The following is a 21689-nucleotide window of genomic DNA, read 5'->3' as shown; positions in this document are numbered from 1 at the left end:
GACAGGCCAATAGTCCCTATAGGCTTGTTCTCCTCCCTTGTTTGATAGCGAAAAAAACATTGGTAAGGCTAGAAGAATGAAACGTCCTCCTTGGGGGCTTGCGCTTGTCGTTTGTAGGGGATTCAAATACATCTCTGAACTAGAATGTCACTCAATAGAAAACGGACCTTGGTCGAAGGCCAAACATTCCAACTCTGGAGCATAATCACACAACTGAAGATCGTCACTGATCCCCCACACAATGGCTGTCACAGCAAACGTTTTTTTTCTTCTCCTAACTCACTCTATTATTCTTTCTTTGATGTGCGTACACTCAAGGCTGATAATGAGGCACTTTAAAGAGGTCATGCCAGCTGTTACGGGTTTATGCATAGCAAGCTAGATGACTGATCTTCACAATTGCGAAAGATAACTGCTGATGAGAACGTAGGCCTTGGATTTACTCTAGGGTTCTGTTAAAATGCTTAATTGTTACTTTCAGACTTTTTTTATTAGTCAAATAATGAAAAAAAAACGTAGTGTTTTATATATTCAGGGTTTTCTTCCTTGGTTCGAGCCTTCCCGTATGGAGTTTCTCGGTGCAGGGTTCATTTGAGTCAACTGCAGTAGCAATGCCTCATCACTAGATGGCAGTTGCCGAGTGATGCTTGTTCACGATCACGGTCGAATGGTTAACCATCTGACACGTTTGACTCAGTGGTACACACTCCAATACTATCGCTCAGCGCACAACATCAATACGCTCACTTGAGTTACATTTGGCAACAGTTTGCTGACCTCAGTCCAACATGCTACTCAATAATTATGCCAGGCAAGCTCCAGGCTCGCTTGCCTGTCAGCCAAACACTGTATGCGTTTGTCATTTGTGTTTTTCTGATTCTTTTTACACTTCAGTTCATTAAATTTGCACAAGAGAGAGAGCAAGAAAGAGATAGCGCGTTCCCCGCTAATTAAATACAAACACAAACGTCCTTATTGTTGCACTCTCATCTCAAATACAATGCAAATTAACTGCCACTTTGTCTCAGGCAAAAAAAACCTGCAATTTTTAAAACGTTAAAAATGGGCATGAACTAAGGCGTGGCAAAAGACCACACTATTGATTGTATGAGAGGCTGTTGGGGGACATTATTCTGGATTACATCTCACAAGCACATACACACAATTTAAACACACACACCTTCAAAGTAACAAACACTAGAACAAAAACTAGACATAACTTGGGGCCATGACTACTGACAGGACAGGAGACAAGACACCAAAATAAGGCCTGTCCGGTTTAATAGTCAGGCTGAGTAAATCAGCCGATTATGGCCCTTTAAATATCGGCCAAAATAATCGTCCAAATGGCCGATGTCTTCCGATTGTTTTTACCTTTATGTAGTGAGTCTAACAGTTTAAAGCAGTTGTAGGCAAGTAAAACTGATCTCATCATTTTTTTCTAGGGCACAGGCTCTTGTGTTGAATCCTCACTGAATCTTTGCCGCATTGCAAAAAAATATAGATATCCAAAAATGTCAGTTTATTTCTCTCCTTTTGCTGATCAGCAAAATTATTTTAATTAGTAGTAAGGTTTTTAAACAAATAATCAGTAAAAAAAAATCGACACACTGTCCCTTTAAGGCAGATGTACTAGTGGGTCAAAAGAGGTACTAGTAGCCCTTCTACTGGTGCGCTGGATGTTCTTACTAGTGAAGACATAGAACTTACTAGTACATGGACTTGGATCTGGAATAAATGCTAAAAAGGCTTTTCACAAGTGTCAGTGTGCTCACAGGTGGCCACTTATACGGAAGACAGTCACATCCTACCATCAAAGTCTCTTCAACTATTTCAGGAACTCATTCCCTCTTTGGCTTTACAGGCAAGCTTAAATGCCCAACATATGCAGGTAATCAAAGGAGCAGCAGCAGCCATTATAATTCAAGTGACAGGTGTCAAGGAATGACACCATAGTCTGAAATCTTTTGTAAGAGCAAATGGTGGGTGCAGGTGGGAACTGTATGTCATCTGCAGGAATCATCAGGCACAAAGATGCAAATCCATTTGAAATTGTATGGCTCAGTAGTTGACATCTGACACAACATGAATGGTTCACTTCTTTTGTCACTATCCCTAATAACAGAAGTCACGTCGTCGAAATGCTGAATCAGAAGAGGAAAAAGATGTTTGTTCAAGCTATGAGGCGTCTTTTTTGTTCCCCCCTCACCTTTATGTTCTGAGCAAAAATTACGATCCAAATGAGCTTGCTAGATGATGACCCTAAATACCACCACATTCACTCGAAATTGAAAATGCAGTGGTGCTTTTAGATACGAGTGACTCGACCGATTTTATTGATATACAAGCTGTCGTTTGGATGAGGGTTTTTTTTTTTGTAACTCAATTCACACCACAATACGCAGCAATGTGGAAGATAGTAAACAATTCTTCCAAACAGTAATAAAAAGTCCGCTTCTATTCACGAAACACAACCAACATTGATGTAACGTTGCTATTCTCTTTTATATCTACTTTGGTAGACTTTTAGTCAAGTCATTTGCTGAATGCACTCAGGTGCATCGTTTTGCAAATATTGATTTTTAAAATGGGTTTTCCATTGTGTAATTAAAAAATAATTTGGGGAAGGATAATAGAAATGACTTTGTCTTTCTTTTAATACAATTCGCCTTAGCATAGAGATTTAAAATTACACTCTGAAGACTGGCAACAGTATAGCAATAGAGACCCTGATGATACAAAATGACCAAGTAAGTTTGTAGCAATTCTTCATATACAACTAATATGTCGTCCAGGCCAACGCTGACATTAAAGGGGATATACATATTGTTACATTACATAATTGCTGGAAAAAAAAAAAAAGTATACTATTTCTTTGGAACCACTGAGTGCTTAAAATCTCAACCGAGCAAAGATTGAAGTGTAAATGACATTTTGTATCCTTTTTATACAATTGATCCTTTTCTGTCCAAGTTACAACATGTATTAAATGTATTTTAAGGCTTCTTGTAGCCTCATAGCTGCATCGTCTTTGACCTTTTAATACCGCACAAGCCTGCAGGTGGAAGAGTCTCCAGTCAGAGGTCATTTATGTGTCCATCGGGGGAAAACCAAAAAATGTTGTTACCCTGGACCCTCAAGTAGTGGGATGACCTTTTTCTTTCTGGACTTTCACTTCAGCAGCACTTCTGAACTGACTTCAGATTAGGTGGTTGGTATCTCGATTTAAAACTACCGCAACTTCACTTTTTTGAGTTGGCATTTTTTGTGCCGTTTGACAAAATTTAAGGTTTTACGAGCGAGCGTCACATACTGAATGGGACAAATCAGTCAAAAACACAACTAAAATGAAAGCATGCCAAATATCTTTTGAAAAAAAGGAATCAAAAGTTATGTTATTTAAATAGATATTGATATATATTTTATATGTTATGTAAATTCAGTCAGCAAGGAATTGATGCATCTGTTTACAACTACTCCGCCTTCTCTTCTCATGCGACGGACAATCTCATCTTACTGGACATTCGTCTCACCTGCCGCTCTCTGAATGAGCAACGTCGCTTCAGCTCCGACGGGACACTCTTTGAGCATCTCCACCACACGTCCGTGCCCGGCCGCCGCCACTGGCTGCTGGTTCACCTCCAGGATGAGATCGCCCTCGATCAGGCCCGACGCCGCCTGCGAGCCCGGATCCAGCACCTGCGAGAAGCACCTGTTAGCCTTTGGCTTTTTATATCTTTTTTTTTTTGTAGCTCCAAAGAAAAGCATGTGTAGTACAGAAAGGCTAAATCTGTTCAAAAGCCCGAACCAACACTGTGGACAAGCACTTCCAATATACTTTTAAGTTAGCAGTCTTGTGGAATTGTGATTCAGATTGAGAAACAGATTGATAGTCAATCATTTACGGGTTAATAGCACAGAAAAATACAGGCAGTAATTTTGTTTTAAAAATGAGTGAACTGATGAAACTGCAGTGTCGAAAGCGATGGAGGGGAAAATTTGGGTGCCCCAAAGAAAACAATTTGGGCACACCAATGCGAAAATGAACTTTAGTCTTATGTTTGCTTTTTCTGTTATCTGGGTTGCTCAGAGTAAAACTGGGTACAGCCAACTTTGAGTGACAAAACACATCTGTAACGATTTGTGCATGTTAATTGATTTCATAATCATCTGTGCTGACTATGATGTATTTGGTTGACATTTATCTTTACCCTACTGTCATGGTATTAGATAAATATTGATTATGAACTGCTCCAGATGATGTGTATGCTGTTGGATTGTCTCCTGCACAACTGAGATGTGATACCTGAGCAATACCCCATGGAAAATATATTTCATCTCAAAGACTTGACCTGTTTGACTCGCTGGCCAGTAGGACTGTCTGCAATGGTGAATCCAAAGCCCTCGGCTCCTTTCACCATGGTAACTGTCAGCAGCTCAGCCGCTTGCGCCGTCGCTCCGGCAACACCCGGCGTACCCGAGGAGGCCATAGACACGTTGTCATCATGCGGCGTGAGCGCAGACGACGAGCCGGGCGTGGTAGGCGGCAGCGAAGAGCCATCTAGGTGTGTGTCCCCGGGATGGGAAGCTCCGGCTTGCGCCAGGGCCTGAGCGGGCAGCTGGGAGCTCAGGGACAGATACTCCAGGTAAGGATCGTAGCTGCTGCGACCGTTCACCACCAGTGGACGGTGCTCCATCCCGATAGGCGTCATGGAACTGCTGGCCGCCGCGTTGGGGTCCTCGGGGTCAAAGGGCAGAGGGTAGCCCCTGCAAAGCACCAGGGTGACGCTTTGACCGATGGGCACCGACTGGAAGAGCTTGACCACGTCGGCGTGCGTAGTGCCTAGCACGCAGATGTCATTCACGTAAACGATGACGTCACCTGGAGGAAACAGGGACAAACACCTTCACTTGTATGGAATTTATATTCAGCTTTGCAAAAAAACGGAAGGGACCGAAAAAACAATTCCCTTCACACAAAGCGGCAGTTGAGCAGATAGTGATCAATTCTCGAAAGAAAGCTTCAAGCTGTTTACTGTCAATCCCACAAAGGGAATGCACATTTTGTATTTACAAGGACCACATCGCTGTGAATGCCTTCTACCTCAAGGTAACACAGAACGCAAAAACCCCAGAGAGGTGCAAATATCATCTTCTAACACTTTAAGCAATGTATATTTAAACAAGTATGGTGCAGCAACACATGTAGACAAAATAAAAAACTCAAATGCACACATTATCGGGTCTCTTTGAGAAAAAAAAAAGAAGACTAATAAGACTGTCTTCTATTGAATCACTCTTACTTATCTCTTAAAGACTATTATTCTGCACCATGGAGCTAAAAAGTGTCAATCTGACATAAACGATATAGGATTGGTATTTTTAAATGTATTGTATCGGCGTTACAACTTAAATAGTTCAAAAAGGTTGAAAAGATACATTTCTTGTTTTCATACAATGTTGTGTTCATATTACTGAAGTGTGGGAAAGAGTTGCTGATGGACCTGATGAAAAGATCCATTTTGTCATTTTTCAAAACAGAAAACATCCAGCATGCTCTCCCAAACAATGAAATGAGGACAAATATGACTTTCTGTGCGATCTGGTACCCATTGCGATTAGGGAACGCTCTCATAAAAGTCTGCCTCGACATGGCGGAGCAACATGATGTCCCGCTTAAGTGTCTCATAAAAACACAATATCAGTATTTCAGTTATGCCTGTGGATGGCACACACGAGGGCACCGGAGAGACACGGAGGTGAGGTCGATGAATCTTTGTGAATATCCAGTACAAACAGTGCGACATCTGCAGAGAGAGCCTCTGTGGAAATGTCACAATTGACCCGGCGACAGACACGTTTGAGTCACGTCTCGTGCACAATGCAGCAGAAGGTTGCACGTCCCTTCGAGTAGAACTATGAAAAGCCTCATCTGACTTTATGTGGCGCTAACTGTGCGCGCAGGGAGGATGCTCCATCAGTGACGCTTGAATAACATTATGATCAAGTCTTCATTTTTCTCTTGTTATCACTTATTGAAGTCTTTTCAAATCACGCTATCAAAAAAAAAAGATGCCTGGGCTTGGCAGAGCTCATTAAATTCACCTTGATTATTATAATTTTTTTTAAAACGCACTCATGCATTGAGTGTATGTCCTTTAACATTCACTCCATATTGAATGCTGAGCCGTAGTCACAAACTATCCAATGCAAGAGCCGCATTAGGCTTAATCAGCTATATTGATCATGATGAAATATCATATCAAAATTCTCACATTTTATATTATTTATATAGTATTATTATTTTATACACACACACAGTTCATGAAGTGAATGATGAACATGTAAAAAAAAGCCACTTACATAAATAAAGAAACGTGCCATTAAATGTAGTTCTTGGATTTTTTTGTTGTTTTTGAGAAAACAGCAAATATCAAAGTTGCTGTTCTGTTTGTTTCACAAAAAATTGGTCAAAAACAAACCACACTCTACTGCTTATTATTATGGAATGGAAAAGTGCAAGAGGAAACTTTTTTTTCTTTAATAATAAAGATGAAAATACATTCTTTATGACACTATATGACACTATGGCTTGACATTTTTAACTTTTTTGATATACCAGAAAAAGATGAGATGTATTTTGACGAAGAAGCTTCAATTGAATTTGCAGTAGTGTTGAATCAGAAAGGAAATGGACATTATTAGTTTACTATATTAGCACGAGTGGAAACACTAACGGATATATTCATTAAATAAAGAACGCTCTCTCTTGTCTCTGACCTGATTGAACTTGTTGGGGGGGGGGGGGTTGAAAAGGGATTGTGGGGAATGAAATACTTCGAGAATGCAACACTGGATGGACGCTGGAGTTTTATATGCGGACATTTATGGATTTTTGCTTTAAAGTCACACTCCCATGACGAATGCAGTTGCCTTAAATCTTCTACACACCACTGGAGGCCCTCACTGCACACACACACACGGTCATACACAAACACAAACATACATGTCACATGCATCATCACGCACAATCCCTAAGAGCAATGTCGCTCAGCTCAAATAGGCCAGCTAATCTCAGCCAGGGAGCACAAATGTGTGTGCGTGCGTGTGTGTGTGTGCCTGTGAGCAGCTCAGGCAATGTCACAGAGGGGATAGCAGCAAGTTGCGGCGAAAGAAAATCAGAACATAGTGAGTGGGGGGCTGACAAACCAGAAAAAAGGGATGCAGGGAGAAGGAATTAAAGTCAAGAAGAGACAGGATGAACAGAAAAAAAAACACACTTAGGCTAAGAAATCAGATGACATGCAAATATAGGCAGACGTAATAAAGTCCAAGTCACAGAGACCAAAAAAAGAGAAACAATGATAAAGTAACAGTCAGCTACAAGTGAAGACTGAGTGCAGAAGGGTATCTTAGCAAAACTGTTTTGTCCTTTTAACAATTCCTAACCCCTCTGTTACCTTCGTGATGTCCATGACCCAACATTGTTGTAGTAACTTCTATCACTTTAGCTTTTTACATCATTTCACTTTATGAACTCAACTTGACCCACAAGAGCAAAAATAATCAAAGTTAACACGCTGCTGGCAACAGATGCAGAAGAAGCGAAGGGGAGGGGCGGGGGTTCATTACTTGGAATAAAGTAGTAAAAGATAAAACAGATTTCGCTACAAGGGGCCGACAGATTATTAGTTTGTGGAATGTTGTTACTACAGGCACAACTCCCGTGAAAATTGAGTTGGAATGATTGATGAAGAAGCACAATGCAGTGCAATTAGCTTGTACGTGTAACAGTCACAAATTGTAACATGAGTCCCACTGTAACCTTAAAATGTCAAAACAGAGGACTCATGTCCATACAGTATAACTGTGGGTGTTTTTAACATTGGTATTAGAATCAAATCATTACAGAGCATTCTGCAAGTAGCCAATTCTATTTTGGAGGGTGAAACTGGCATAATGACACTCCGCGTCTCAACCTGATTGTGATGCTTCTCTTGCTGGGACCCACCGGGCCTCCTAAGTGGCACACACTACTGAAAATGAAGATAAATATGTATTTGCACAACAAAACACGGCATAACACCCATTGCGACCGAGAGTTTAAATTAAAATGCTGCTCTGCAGACATAACTATACCTGGGTGAAGACTTAAAGACCCTTTAAAGTGAATTCTGAGATTTGTCTTTAAACACATTATACATGTTTCAAGATGATGTCCAAAACTGTGCCAAAACTGCAGATTATTTAGTCGTTGTGGAGTATTGCTGTAAGTGCTAGCTAATTATGCCTGCTAACCTGAAAATAAAATTTCCATTCAGCCCCGCCGCTTCGGAGTGCCTTATTGTTGGCCACGAGTGTGTGTGAAGAGGTTAATGAGCGAAACAAGCCAAAACATTGAGATTGTCCGACTTGACAGTCAGCGTGTGAACTGGGTCTCTGGGCTGGCGTGACAGCTTTAGAGCGCCTCGTTGTCATGAGAGTGCATAGCGTCGATTCAATTTCTTATTTTCAAGCAACATTTTATACACTTGGTTTTTCCTTTCATCGTTTAAATTTGGCTGAGTTTTTACGAAATTTAGAAGACATTTATTTTCACACTACAGACACTTGACGAGAATTTTAAAGTACCTGTGTCCATCTTTCCATCCTGAGCAGCCGGCCCATCCGGAATGACGCTCTTCACTTGCAGAAACTCGTCAGGCTCATCACCTCCAATTATTGTGAAGCCAAATCCCATGTTGCTCTTCTGGAGGCCCGTAGACAGAAATGTGCCTTTCAATTGGGTCGGGTCCCTCGTGAACAGTGGCTTTTCTGCAGGAACGACAAACAGAAGCCCAGGGGTTTAAGGGGTTTCTTGTGCAGTTGAGTCGAACATAAAAGATCTCAAAGCATCATGGTGGTGTGTGTTAAAAATTAGTTCTCTTACACTCTGATGACTTTACTGAATGTTTTGCCAGCTTTTTGTGCAACTTTCCCCCGAATATGAGTGAGTCATTCTGAGCTTATTTTGGAATGGTCCAGCACACCCTTATCTTGGTGCTTGGCTCAGCTCACTGGAGGCCTTCAGGGTGATCATGTTCTCAGCCGTCTCAAGCGCCCACCCACCCGCCTGCTGTCCTCTCAACTCCACCCCGTACATGGTGACATTGTCTGATATTTCTTCACCAGGGCTGCCCCTTACATTATGGACAGTTGACACAGAATGAAAAATTGATGTGCACCGGCACGGCGCAGTCTGCATTTCCACTTTGTAGGCTCAAGTTATCCACGCAATTTAAATGGAGGCGGCTTATCTTTTCCTGGTTGTGGAAGAAATCTAACATTTCATCAAAACTGCTTCACTAGTTCTAAATTGTAGGTGTGGAGCCCTCCTTTTCATGTCTCTGGTGGATGTGTCCCCCGAGGGTGGTGACATGAGGCTTGTTGTTGTTATGGTTGCCAGGTGTGCTTTTGTTGTCCCCCTGGGCTCTTGACAAGAAGGAGCTTGGAGTCTCCATCCCTCCAAAATAAGTGAATACAGTTAAAAATATTGAGTAATTAATTTTAAAACAAAGTAAAACTGTGTTCATTTGATCCAATTATTTTTTAAATTGGTACTGGCCTGTTCCTGAATAATTTAACTACCAACTTATTGCACCACAATAAGTGCTTTCGATTCCAGTTTACACCTGCCTTTCAGACATCAAAATTTCTCAGATCCGATACATCTCATTAGGCGGGCTAAACTAATCTACTCGCTTTTGCGTCTTCCGGTATGTTTCACGCTTGGATAGAAACGTGCAAAATGAATTGCTTGGTTCATTTGCATGTTTAGGAAACGAGCTCCTTGGTTCGCCCGGTTAGCAGATTGACTTTCACTTCTGTTTGTGTGTGCAATCAAATTTGTCAAACCTTGAGTGAATCAGGGCCTCAAGAGTAATGTTTGTGCAACACTTCCACATGGCGTAATATCAGCATACAGTGTACCTCTATATATGGTGGGCAGCGGGAGAGCGGAGAGGCCCTGACTCTGCATCTGCCTCTGCTGCTCAAGGCGCCTCTTTGCTTCCAGGACTGGATTCTCAAACTGAGTCCTGCGATTGATGTGGCTGTAAAGAATATTGACTATTAGGGTCAGAATAAGTAGAGAGACAGTACAGAAGAAAATTGTCTTGACTCTAACCAGTCAAATTCAATCATCACGTAAGGGTGTGGTTTCAATTTCAAATACACACCAATCAGTCTTCAATCTAGATGATACTTTGTTTTAACAATGAGTGTTAGATCCTAGGCCATGTCCACATGGAAACGGAACCTGCTTCATGCTTAAAAGGAATCCTGTAAACTTTGAAGTACATCAAGAAATGCATGCGTCCAAACAAAGATGCTGATTGGCTAATCCATTCTGCGTACCGGTAATAAAAGTTAGTTTTCAGACTCCAAAATGCCGTTTCTATGTGGACAGACTGCCCAAATGGTAAATAACTTGGTGGGATACACTAAAACGCGTTTTCGAGATGACATAGACTGACTAAGGGGTGTTAATGCAACTGTTTTTGGTGGAATTCAAGTTTAAAAGCTTCACTTTTTTAAGTTAACTACTGAAATAAATGACATTTTACGGAATATTGAAATGTATTACAATGCACCTGCAGGCTACTGTATATTTCCTGCAAAACCGGTAAATACTTAAGGCAATTTGTGACTAGAGCCAAAGGGCATTAAAAAAAATAAATCCACCCTATACATATTGCAGCATTAAATAAACTTTTCACATTTTGATAATCCCCGCCGATTAGAATTCTCCTGAGAGGCTTTTGACAAACGAGTGTCGAGGCGTTTAAGACAAGCGAGAGCAAAAAGTCATTCATAATTCATAAGGATGCAAACAATGGAACGCTTGCTTCCGTCGTTGCGACTTACTCGACGTAGTAGCTGCCGTAGATGGGGTCATCGATCTTTTCCCAGCCGTAGGGCAGCTCTGAGATGCGGGGAAACACACGAGGGAAATGAAGTCAGTTTATGGCGTGAGCAGCAGAACAAAACATAAGACTCCAACCATTAAAAGAAGACAACACGCATCTTAAGGTCACGGGCCTGCACTCCCGCTATCAAATTTCCTTGACAGTCGATACTTGAAAATGAAAACAAATTTGTATTTGTACTTCAGTGAGAATGGACATAAACATTGATTAGTCTTGTGATTCCCAGCCACTGTTGCAGAATCCACATAACTTCATTATTATAAGGCGGGGTAAGGCCTGTTGAATGATGTGGGGGTCAGCGAATGAGAGTGTAGCTCAGGTTAGCCAGTCAATTCTAACACAATATATTCAGTCTGCTTTCAGGTAGGACATCAGAAATCCGGGATCTTGCCTGCTGAAAGGATGCATTTTTAAGAGTTTGGACCATGAATTATCAAAACAAATGTAAATTAACTGATGAATTGTTGCACATCTAGTGTTTTTTTTTTTGCCATCTAAAATTATGCAACACATTTAAGATAGCCATATGTATTTATTTATTTATTTAGTTATTTATTTATTTATTTATTTATTCATTCCTGTATTTATTTTTTTACTACTACTATTATTTTTACCTTATTAATTTATTACTTTATTTCAGAGCTCAGTATCATTGTATTTTAAAACAAAACATTTTTTTAAATATCCATTCTCAAAACACACAACGCAATTAAAGGTGGTAGTCACGCTCATTCATTGTATTGTGGCTTTGACAAATTTAAAGACCTGTGAACGGTGGATTTAGGGATTATGTGTCATTTTTTAAGGATAATTAAGGCCTTCTTTGGGGAAAATCTTAATTTGAGGATCCACACACCCCCAGTGTAAAAATATATTAAAAATGATCACTCCATTAACTGGCTCAATCTAATGCCTGTCCCTGTTCTGCAGTACAAATTGTTCTGGGCTGAAGAAGCGTGTACCAATCACGACTTTACATTAGTCTCTGTTTTTCCCCTCCTCATAGCCGCCCACTCCCTTTTGGCCTTCCAGCTTCTCCATGTTAATTGTCTTGTCCTCACTGCCATCCATCCCTTCTCCCATTTATCTCCTTTTTACTGCCTTGGGATAAAGTGGGTCAAAGCGCGGCTAAAATGCTCTGTGCCTTTTTGTCCTGCCTTTCACCTCTAGCTAGAAGACAACGCAGAGTAAGATACAAGTGCAGTGAACCCCACTATATCCCGGTTCATGGTTGACTGCGTTGCTTTATGACAGATTTTTAAGCCATTGCTTTTTATATGGGCTTGTAAACAAGTCAGAATTCTGAGTTGCATGCTTTTAGTGTAGTAGCACAGGTCAGGTCAGGTCTGCGGGTATACTGGAAGGAACAGCTGAAGGATTTTTTTTTTTTTCCCCCCAGGAAGGATAGCTTGACCAAAATGTGAGGCCGGGGGATAAAAAAAAAAAAAATCATTTCGAAACATATTTTAAAAGATGCAATAAAATGCCAGAGCGGCTTAACTGGGGCTACACGGATTTCTGCCGAAGCTAAAGCTCCCTCGAGCCCCAATGTAGCGCCATTCCAGTGAGCCTTTTTGATCTCCAAGTGATGTTATATGATGATCTCCATCTCTTGTTAGCAAGGACAGGCACTAAGAATACTTTAAAGAAGCGTGTTCTAACAGGTTTGTGCAAGTTTAAATAAGCAATAGCACACTAGAGAGTGTTATGTTGGATATTATTATGGTTATAATTGCAGCCATGAATGATAATATACAGTACAATATTACAACTTTGAGTATGATTGCTTTTGTATAACACTTCTATAAGAACTATTTCATTAACAGTAATAAGCAAGAACAAATTATGATTTATTTATTCAGTTATTAAGCCCATGTAACACAAATAGTTCTGCATTTAGCATCATTGTTAATTAGCTGGTTCCCAAGCGCATTGTTATGAATTTCACTGGAGTTTTGTGCAGGACATGCACTGTTTCAATATGATTGGCTGATCACTTGGTCAGAACTAATTGTTCTACTGTTCTGCTCTAACTGAAATCTAAATGTGTGGAAGTGAAAAGAAAAGCCTGTATATTGCACATTTTCACCTATAGCTTCTTGGTTAAGCGCTCACTCGGCGAGAGGAGGAACACAACAAGGGGACTGAACTTGCACTTTTTTAAAAATGTCCATCTGCTCAAGCTGCTCCGCTCCCACACAAGCATACTCTACTAATTCAGCACTTGTGATAAGCATCCATCAGACGTTTTTTTTTGTAAGAGTCCCCCCCCCCCCCATCCCAGAAAATTGAACAGCCCTTGAGTTGTACGAGTACACTCTGACCCAAAATGTGTCTAAACAACAAACTATGCATGTGAGATGCGGGTAATTTTATTATCCACTATGCGTCACCATGAAACCTTTGTCGAACGATTGGGAACGAGCAATCCCTAATAAAGCGGACTTTGACTTTGAAGGTTCATCTCATTTATTAAAAGACACCATTAAATATTAGGCAAAGATGCAATATAGTAATAGCACACAATTATGCTACTGACAGCATTTGGAGAAGCTCACAATCCAAATATAAGTCAAAAATAATAAAATGTTAATACAATGAATAAAAGCAGGGGCAAGCGGAAAGGGTAACTTATTGTCAGACATCATGTATTACTTCTATGACATCATGTCTGAACTTTATGATTAAAACATTCCATGTCTCAACCACTTGCTAAGTTTAAAGGCTCAACTTGTCAACAATTGAGCGTGTAAATTATGCAAATTATGCAGACAAGTCATAATGCTGCTATTAAAGTCGTATTTGAAAACCTTACTTCTTAATACACCGGGCTTGAAATGATGGCTGATCTTAAGGCCGATACTCCTGAACCTGAATTCGGGGAGGAATAATTCTGTGCATGTGTTTTGCTTTTCGTTTTGCTTATCTACAAATTTGCCATATCGGTTTGTGATTTTTGTCTTAATATTAAGAATGGTTTGAAAATGATTTGACACACACTCACACAAACAATCAAAGACACAAACACTCCAATGCGCATTTACAGACATCTACACACAAGAAGACACAATACCCACAAACACGGAACCCACTGACACATACCTATGGACACACGAATGGACACAGACACACACACACATACAAACGAAAAGAAACACACACAGACACTTGCAATTCCCCAATCTTATTATTTTTACAATGACTATGTCGTCATCCCCCATGCCGTAATGTAATTACAGACAGATTTGTGATCTTGATATTAGTCTGGTCTGTGCGGGTATGTGTGTGTGTGTGCATGTGTGCGTGCTCAGTCACTGTGTGTGCATGGCTGTCACCTCACACAACCTTCCTCCTCCCGCAGGCGCAGGAGTCAGACACGTTCCGACTCCGACCCGCCTTAAATTCCCGCCCACCCTGTCCACGAGCCACCGTTAAATGCCCCCCCCAAAAAGTGAGCAGGAAACAGTTTCCATGGCAACCCCCAGTCTCCAAGCTGAGGGCTCAGTCTTGTCTCTATTTCCTGCTGTGTGTGTGTGTGTCTGTGTCTGTATGTGCCTACGAGTCTGTGTTTGCATTGCGTGTGTTCATGGGAAAAAAAAAAAACCCCGCACATTCATCGCATGTTTGACTTTCATACAAGTACCGATGTTTCTTCGGGTGCGTTACTAACGCTACGCATTGGTGTCTCTCTTGAATTAAGTGTGCAATTGTAATCCCTTCTATTCCCTCTCGCACATTGTTTTCAGCACTAACGAGCATTCAGGAACAGATTCATCCGTCTCCATCCAGCCATCAAAACACAAGGCACTCAAAGTGCTTAGACACAGCCTCCTCATTCACCGACTGAGGTCACGGCATCAGGAGAAACTTGGGGATTCAGATTCATTGATTTAAAAATGCACTTGATTCAAAATTGATTTGGTGTTTTCTACCAACGTTACTCTTCGTAAAACAACACTCTTAAGGGATCTGAGTTGGCCATTGTAGGAGCAAATCCCATAGCTTGATGATGGTCTGATTATAATCACTTTTGATCAGCAAAAAAGGTTTCTTTTTGGATGAAAAAAAGGGCAGAGACTCACAAGTCTGATCTGTGAGAAAATAATGGTAATGTTTCAAAAGCAATATTCCACAGAGGACGGCAGTTGGCAGTTACAATATTTCACCCCCTGCGGTGTGTCATATTGTGAAGTGAAACTTGTGCCGGCAGCTGATAGTTGCACTGCAAGCGAGCTCAACATTACTTTGGCCACAGTGTGTCCTCTAATATGGACTCTCATCACTAAAAGTTCAGAAGCACCACTTCCCTCCCTCAATAAATGACTTAACTATGTTATCATATTACCTTTGAGTTGCATCATTCAGTCTATCTTTTTTTTATAGCCATCCATTCCTCCTTTTGTCTTTGTTTCCTTTGAGGTCTGTCGCTCTACTTAAGAAAAAGAAACGCCTACGTATTATGCTAATGCTAAAATGTCTGTTTGTCTACGTGTGCCCTGCGATTGGCCGGCGACCAGTTCAGGGTATCCCAGACTGTTGGGATAGACTATCCCGGCCATCCAATTTTGATGTTGACCTGTTGTACAACGACAAAGTTATTCTCTTCTAGTCTTCATTACCACCCTGCTTTTGTTGCAAAGTATATGGAAGGCATTTTTTACAAGTATCAGTGGTTTGGCTTTTAGTAATTTAGCATTATATATTTGCTAGAATGCATGCTAAAATCAAAAGTGCCTTTTCGTAATTTAGCTAGAATGCACGCTAAGGTCAAAAGTGCATGCATGTGCCTTTTAGTCATTTAGCAATGCATATTGGTTAGAATGCAAAAAAAAAAGTAATGGCATCGTAAATGAACTGCAATATTGCTGCGGACTACTATACTAACAGTGTTGTTGCCGAGGCCCGTGACAGCCTTGCCACCACTTCAAGTTTAGCTTATCAGTAGCCACTTTTCTTTTTTTCCTCTCCTCCTCCTGACTCAGTCACCAACAGGGCGCTGACGCGGTTTCCTCGGCGAAGCTCCACGTCGCTAATCCGGGACGTGAGGTTTTATTGACGACGGTGCAGGGATTGAAAGCTTTATCAAAGGCAGAAGTCGCAGCAACAAGCGTGCTGTCGTTTGAAACGCTGAGAAGCGTTATCAGCCCGTGCCACCTATCAGAAGCAGACTCCTGACGAGCCTTTGAACTCCACCAGTCTGCCACATCACACTGTATATATTTGAGACAGAAATTTATATGCGCTTGTGGCAGGCGCACAACGCACAAGTCACATTTTTGCTCCAACGCATTGCCTCAAACAATCGTCTCCTCAAATCACCCTGAACACAGCTCCTGAGGCCTGAGAAAAGGGAATTGCCAATGAGGTTACAAGTGTGACATTTCAAAAAAAAAAAAAAAAAAAGACTGAAACAAAAACAAATGCGTGACATAAAGGGAGCAGTGACAGAAAATACAAAAATGCGACTTCCAAGAGTGATTTTGCTTTGTGTGTTGTTTTTTTCTGCCTTTTTCCAACTGGTGGGACTTTCAAGGCAAACGGGTAGTTTGCAAAGCGCGTCGTCAAGCTGCTCATGTATTGTTTTATTCACTCTGCTTGTCTACATATATATTTCATTGGCCAGTACTTCATGCACGATGTGTGCCAAAACAAAGAGGAAACTGACTTTACATCGTCACTCAGTGCACGGTAGAGATGTCGTGTGGTTTTTAAAATGCAAGCGTACACTTATTCGCACGTGGGTGAATTATTCAAAACAAGGCAAAAACATTAAGGAGGACTGGAAAATTAACTTTTTAATTGCGTGCATATAAACAGTTGGGTCTCTAGAATGCCTGCTGACCAAACAATTGTGAAATAAAACAAGTAAATTATTTCTTGTCTCTGTTTTCTAAAAAAAATATATAATTTTTTTCAGCAAACAAGGAGGAAGAGTGTTAGATTAAATAGTCTCTCCTTTAGAATGATGTAAATTGTCACAATGTATGAGTTTATGGCCTATTAGCTATAAAACCAATTGCTTGGTTATTTGCCTTTTGGTTGGTGGTACAAAGAGAATGAGACAGTGAGTAGGGAGGGGGAATTTATATTCTGTAATATTTAATTTATTACATCAGACGTTCTATGTCGAAACTTTTTCTATTTTTTAAAATCTCTCCTCACAATGAATGCTTTTTGAAACCACTCATAGACTTCATTTACTCACAGACTTAGCAGCAAACTTTACGCATATAATTTTTGGAGCGGTAAAATGCCCAGGGACAACGTGGGCATAAGGAATTTGGGGAGAGTCCCGAACAGCCAGTGCATTGAAAGACTGTTTTCAAAAGTGTTGTATATGACATCCTGTGATTTGTAAAAGTTTCATTATGCTTTGGTTTAACATGACATGGAAATAAGTTGTAGCACTGAGCAAATCCATGCATTTTTAATGAGCGTACGCATCATTGCTGCCCAACGTGTGCTGAAATGCACTGTTGCACAAAGTAAAATGAGAGCCATCATGGAATGGAGAACAATATGCGGATGAGCAGGAGCAGGTTGCCGGATTATTGCTTCCGTGCATGCCTGCTCCGTCCAAGCGGCTGTTTTCCCTGATAAAAATAATGTTTCCTGGCTCCCACCGCTGGAAGGCACTTGCTCCAGAGGATGAGCTCTCTCATCCGGGAGCTTCATAAATGTTTGTTTGCTTTTTTGGCAGTTGCAGCACTACCTTCCCCAGATACTAGACAGAGCCAGACTACAGGAGGAGACTACCCAGTAGACTTTGCATGGTCGGCGAGGCAGAGAGAACAAGTGCTAGTCGGTGGTGGGTGCTCAGGGCCAGGAAGGCCTTCTTTGGTTTGAACACTATCAGAAGCACTGACCTACACCTAAACTTCAAAATAATGTTGCCTTGAGGTACGATTTGTATTCAGTGACAATTCCTGTAATTTACATTTGTGTTAAATTTGTCAGCCATGTTTAAATTTAATCTCAGTTCCAATCGCACTTTTCGTCCAAGGATCCAAAGAGGAAGCGGTTCAAAAGATGAATGAAAGAATGTTTTTTTTAGTTCAGTCTGTCTAGATGTACTTATTTTGTTCGTTTGAGTTTTTAGTTTGCATCCATGTGTAGGTGCCTATGAGATTTGTGTTAACTACAGTTTGCTTGCAGAGTCACAGGTGATGTCTACAGTTGTCACACGGTGGTGATGGTATGAAGTCAATTCTGTCAAAATTTGTCAGGAAACCCAACCCAAATACATGGTTGACCACTTTACCGTCCATCAATACTTTGTCTTCTCAAGAAGCTTCTACAGGGTCGATTGTCACCATTGATTTCCTTAGACTGACATGGAAGCAGTCATTGGTAAATGGAGCGGGTAAACCTTTAAACATAGTCTAATTTAACTCACTTATGTCCGATTATAGATTGAAACCTCCTGAGATGTGTTACTTTTTCCTTCTCCTTCTTCCTTGCGAGGTACGTTGGCTGACTGACAGGCGCAAATGAAATAGGAGTATGCAACAGCGCCATGTCACTCAAAGACAAGGCGTGTGTTGATTTGAAAATACATTAACAAAGACACATAGAATTTAGTGATCATTGGCCCTAGACAGAAATAAAAAGTGATTGCCGATTTTATTTTTCCAGGTGAAAAGTAATCTTTGCCTCGGTTGAAGTGATAGATGAATCACGTCACCTATGAAAATATGATGCCATGTGTGTCTAGCAGAAGTAAGATTGTGTTTGTGCAGAGCCCAGCAGCGCACTTGGAATTCTGGACACACTTTGGCTCTTTACCAGGCAGGGACGAGGGAATGTCAGTAAATGAACAAGCGAGGGAGGGAAGAGGTGGAGAATAGAAAGCGCGTGATGGGTTACACGAGGGGTCTCTATCTGGGGGGGAGGGGAGACGCGATTAAGACGCAAAGAAGGAATTGATTAAGTCTGAGGAGATTCACTTGGCAACCTTTGACAGCAGTGGTGATGCAGGTTTGCCTGCTATTAAACCGCTATCACTTGTCAACTATATGGCTCTTTTTTTTCTCCTACATTTCTTTTATTTGACCCTAAAAGTCATTTCCTACTCAAGATAATCCAATTTATTTTGATGACAACAACCCATTTTATAAAATACAATCGGTGTTGAGGATTTGTGCATTGAATGTGAATCTTTAAGGCGGCACGGCCTAGTGAGTAAGGACAAAATATATATGTAAATGTATTTGTCTGGGAACGAGTTGTGGTCTACAGCAGCTGCTTGCAAGTCTTCTCATTTTGTGTTTGTGTCTTTGACTGTCTTTGTATGACGGTGGATCCGAAGCTCGCTTTTTACCTCAAATTTTGCCCCACAACAGAAAATGGCTCATCACTCAAAAACCGTGAAAATGGAGGAACAAGTACATCAAGATACCTGTGTGGAGAAAAACCCGACAAAGCAAAAAGACAAGCAGTTGCGTTGCTCTCAAAAACATCAAGTTTGCATTGTTACTTCAAAATCAATTCACAAACGTGTTTTAGTGCGCGACCGGGAGGCTCACATTCGTATAAACACAACCATTTTGTACCATAGCACTAAATCGACAAGCAGGTATAGAAAACAGCAGGAGATGAAACGCTACCCACAAAAAAACAACAACAAAGAAACGGCAGCTTATCTCTGATAAACACAAATGCGAAAATGGAATCATCATGCACAGTCGGCACTCACCATCCTCCTTGCATTCTTCTGGAGGCTTTGCCTTTTTGGCCAGCCGAGGATCCAGCCAGGACGTGGTCTTGGTGTTGTGACTGCACAAGAAGAAGGAGATGACAAGATCATTAGATCAAAGTAACACTAACGATCTGGATCCAAGTGAGCGGGCCAAATTCGCAAACATTAAGATGCATCAATTATTCAAGAGAGAGGTCTAATAGTGCTGGCAAGTTTATACAACAAAACACCCAGAAAGCAGGAGATCGCAACCTCTGCCAGGTCGGAGAATCTAACACGCCTAAGTGCAAAGCAGAGTTGAAAACGTACTCAGACTCAGTACTCAAGTAGAAGTTGAAATACTGTAAATACCATATAAGAACTTCTTTTAGATAAATATTTTGACAGTTTAATTAAACACAAGGCATGGTTTATTCTGAAGTTGGCATTCTCAACACATAAATAAGTGGGTACTCAAGGCAGAAGGAAAATGCCTTGAGCATTTTTTTTAAATCAAGTTACTCCAATTACTCAAGGACTTGTTTCAACCTTTTGTGCCAGAGCCCACAAGTTGGTTATGTGAAACTTGTTCTTGTCTATGTATGCTGTTGTTTCATGAGAATATAGTCTTTTTCATCATGTTTTAAAAAAAGCACTTGGATACTTCCAAATGGTAGCTTACTGATTGACTACCATTTGAGAGTTGTGACTCATTTGTCTACAGACTAGCTGTCAATTGCAGTGCTAAAAGAGCACTTTTGTGCCATTGGTTCGCCAGACCCTCAACTATCATGTCTGAATTACCACCACATGTGATGTCTGGTGAAGAGTTATAATGCTATCAAATCCAAATTAGTGTAGCATTAGATCGTGTAGGTGTGCTGAGAATTGTTGCCATTGAGCGCTGACATTTTTATAAGCATTCAAAGTGAAGCATATTTTTTATCTTGCAGTTCAAACTACCTTTTGCCATGACAACCATTACAGCAAGATATCTTCCCAACATGGTGCTGCAGATTCTCGACAGCTTCAGCCTCTCGTTTTTTTCCACCACAATGTCTCAAAGGAGGACTTATACTGGCTCTCTATATTTTTACTTCTTCCTAACCAATTTCCTCATGCGAGACTCACTTTTCACCCTGGACTCTAAGCTCCTCAGACAGAATGTTTGACACTTGGACTACTTTATCCCACAGCATGTTTTTTTTATTTATTTTAACTTCTTTCCTGACTTGATTGAAAGCCCCAGCTGGGGCATTCCGCTTTTTACACTTGCCTTGCAATCTGGCGAAATGCTGTTGTGGATTTTGACAAGGTTTTACAATTTCCAGCTCATGAACTTTTAGGAGAAATTCCCAAAACTCGCATATCTTAACATCAATTCTCTCCACTGAAAGGCCAGAGAGGATCTGATCTGATCTGACTATGCTACTTTGTTGAGGCCACTGAAACACACACACACAAAGAAATACTAAAGGCACACAGTCAGAGAGGTATTGATGAGTGACTACATACTAAATAAAAGAGATTGTTGAAATTTTGCCGTAGTAAATATAAAAACGGAACATTATTATTCTCGTAACTTTAAATTGCAGGCTGGTTGAATGGTAATGTAAAAATAAAATGTATATACATCATTAACAAATAAGAAATCTACAATTTTAATTGACTATTTTCTATATTTTTAACGTTTTGAAGTTTAACGCTATGTATTTTGAACGTCACCATTGTGCTTGATTATAGGAAATAAAAACAGTACTCAGATATTATTAAAATGTTTTTTTCCCAAATAAAAGTAAAAAAAAAATAGGAATAAATGTTAGGAAATAAAGTTGTATATGATGAAAGCCACGGTAACATCATGTGGTTTACTACGACTACTACTAGTACTAATAAGAATAACGCTGATAATAATAATACTCATCATCATTATCATCATTATTATGAATATATAATGAATTTATTTCAATATCTAGAATTGAGTGTGTTATTTTCTTTTTTTGCTGTATTTCATCAGTTGAAATATTGACACTCTCAAGTTGTGA

At 40.5% G+C, this 21689-nt stretch overlaps 1 protein-coding gene across 2 annotated transcripts in view; it reads right to left on the bottom strand.

Moving 5' to 3' along the window:
- The window catches only part of magi2b (membrane associated guanylate kinase, WW and PDZ domain containing 2b), a 75632-nt gene that overhangs the window by 13914 nt on the left and 40029 nt on the right, over window positions 1-21689 (bottom strand). For both annotated transcript variants that reach the window (XM_085915150.1, XM_085915151.1), the window contains exons 6-11: window positions 19663-19742; window positions 10906-10963; window positions 9970-10091; window positions 8632-8814; window positions 4353-4882; window positions 3534-3699 (exon numbers count right to left, since the gene is read on the bottom strand). In XM_085915150.1, coding sequence (XP_085771276.1) covers window positions 3534-3699; window positions 4353-4882; window positions 8632-8814; window positions 9970-10091; window positions 10906-10963; window positions 19663-19742 — 1139 coding nt within the window. The remainder of the gene's footprint in view (window positions 1-3533; window positions 3700-4352; window positions 4883-8631; window positions 8815-9969; window positions 10092-10905; window positions 10964-19662; window positions 19743-21689) is intronic.

Source organism: Syngnathus leptorhynchus, chromosome 6, assembly GCF_054491065.1.
Source record: "Syngnathus leptorhynchus isolate UIUO chromosome 6, UIUO_Slep, whole genome shotgun sequence".
In the NCBI taxonomy this organism is placed as follows: domain Eukaryota; kingdom Metazoa; phylum Chordata; class Actinopteri; order Syngnathiformes; family Syngnathidae; genus Syngnathus; species Syngnathus leptorhynchus.
Note: the sequence above shows the minus strand (reverse complement) of the source record. Positions and strands in the feature narration are given on the sequence as shown.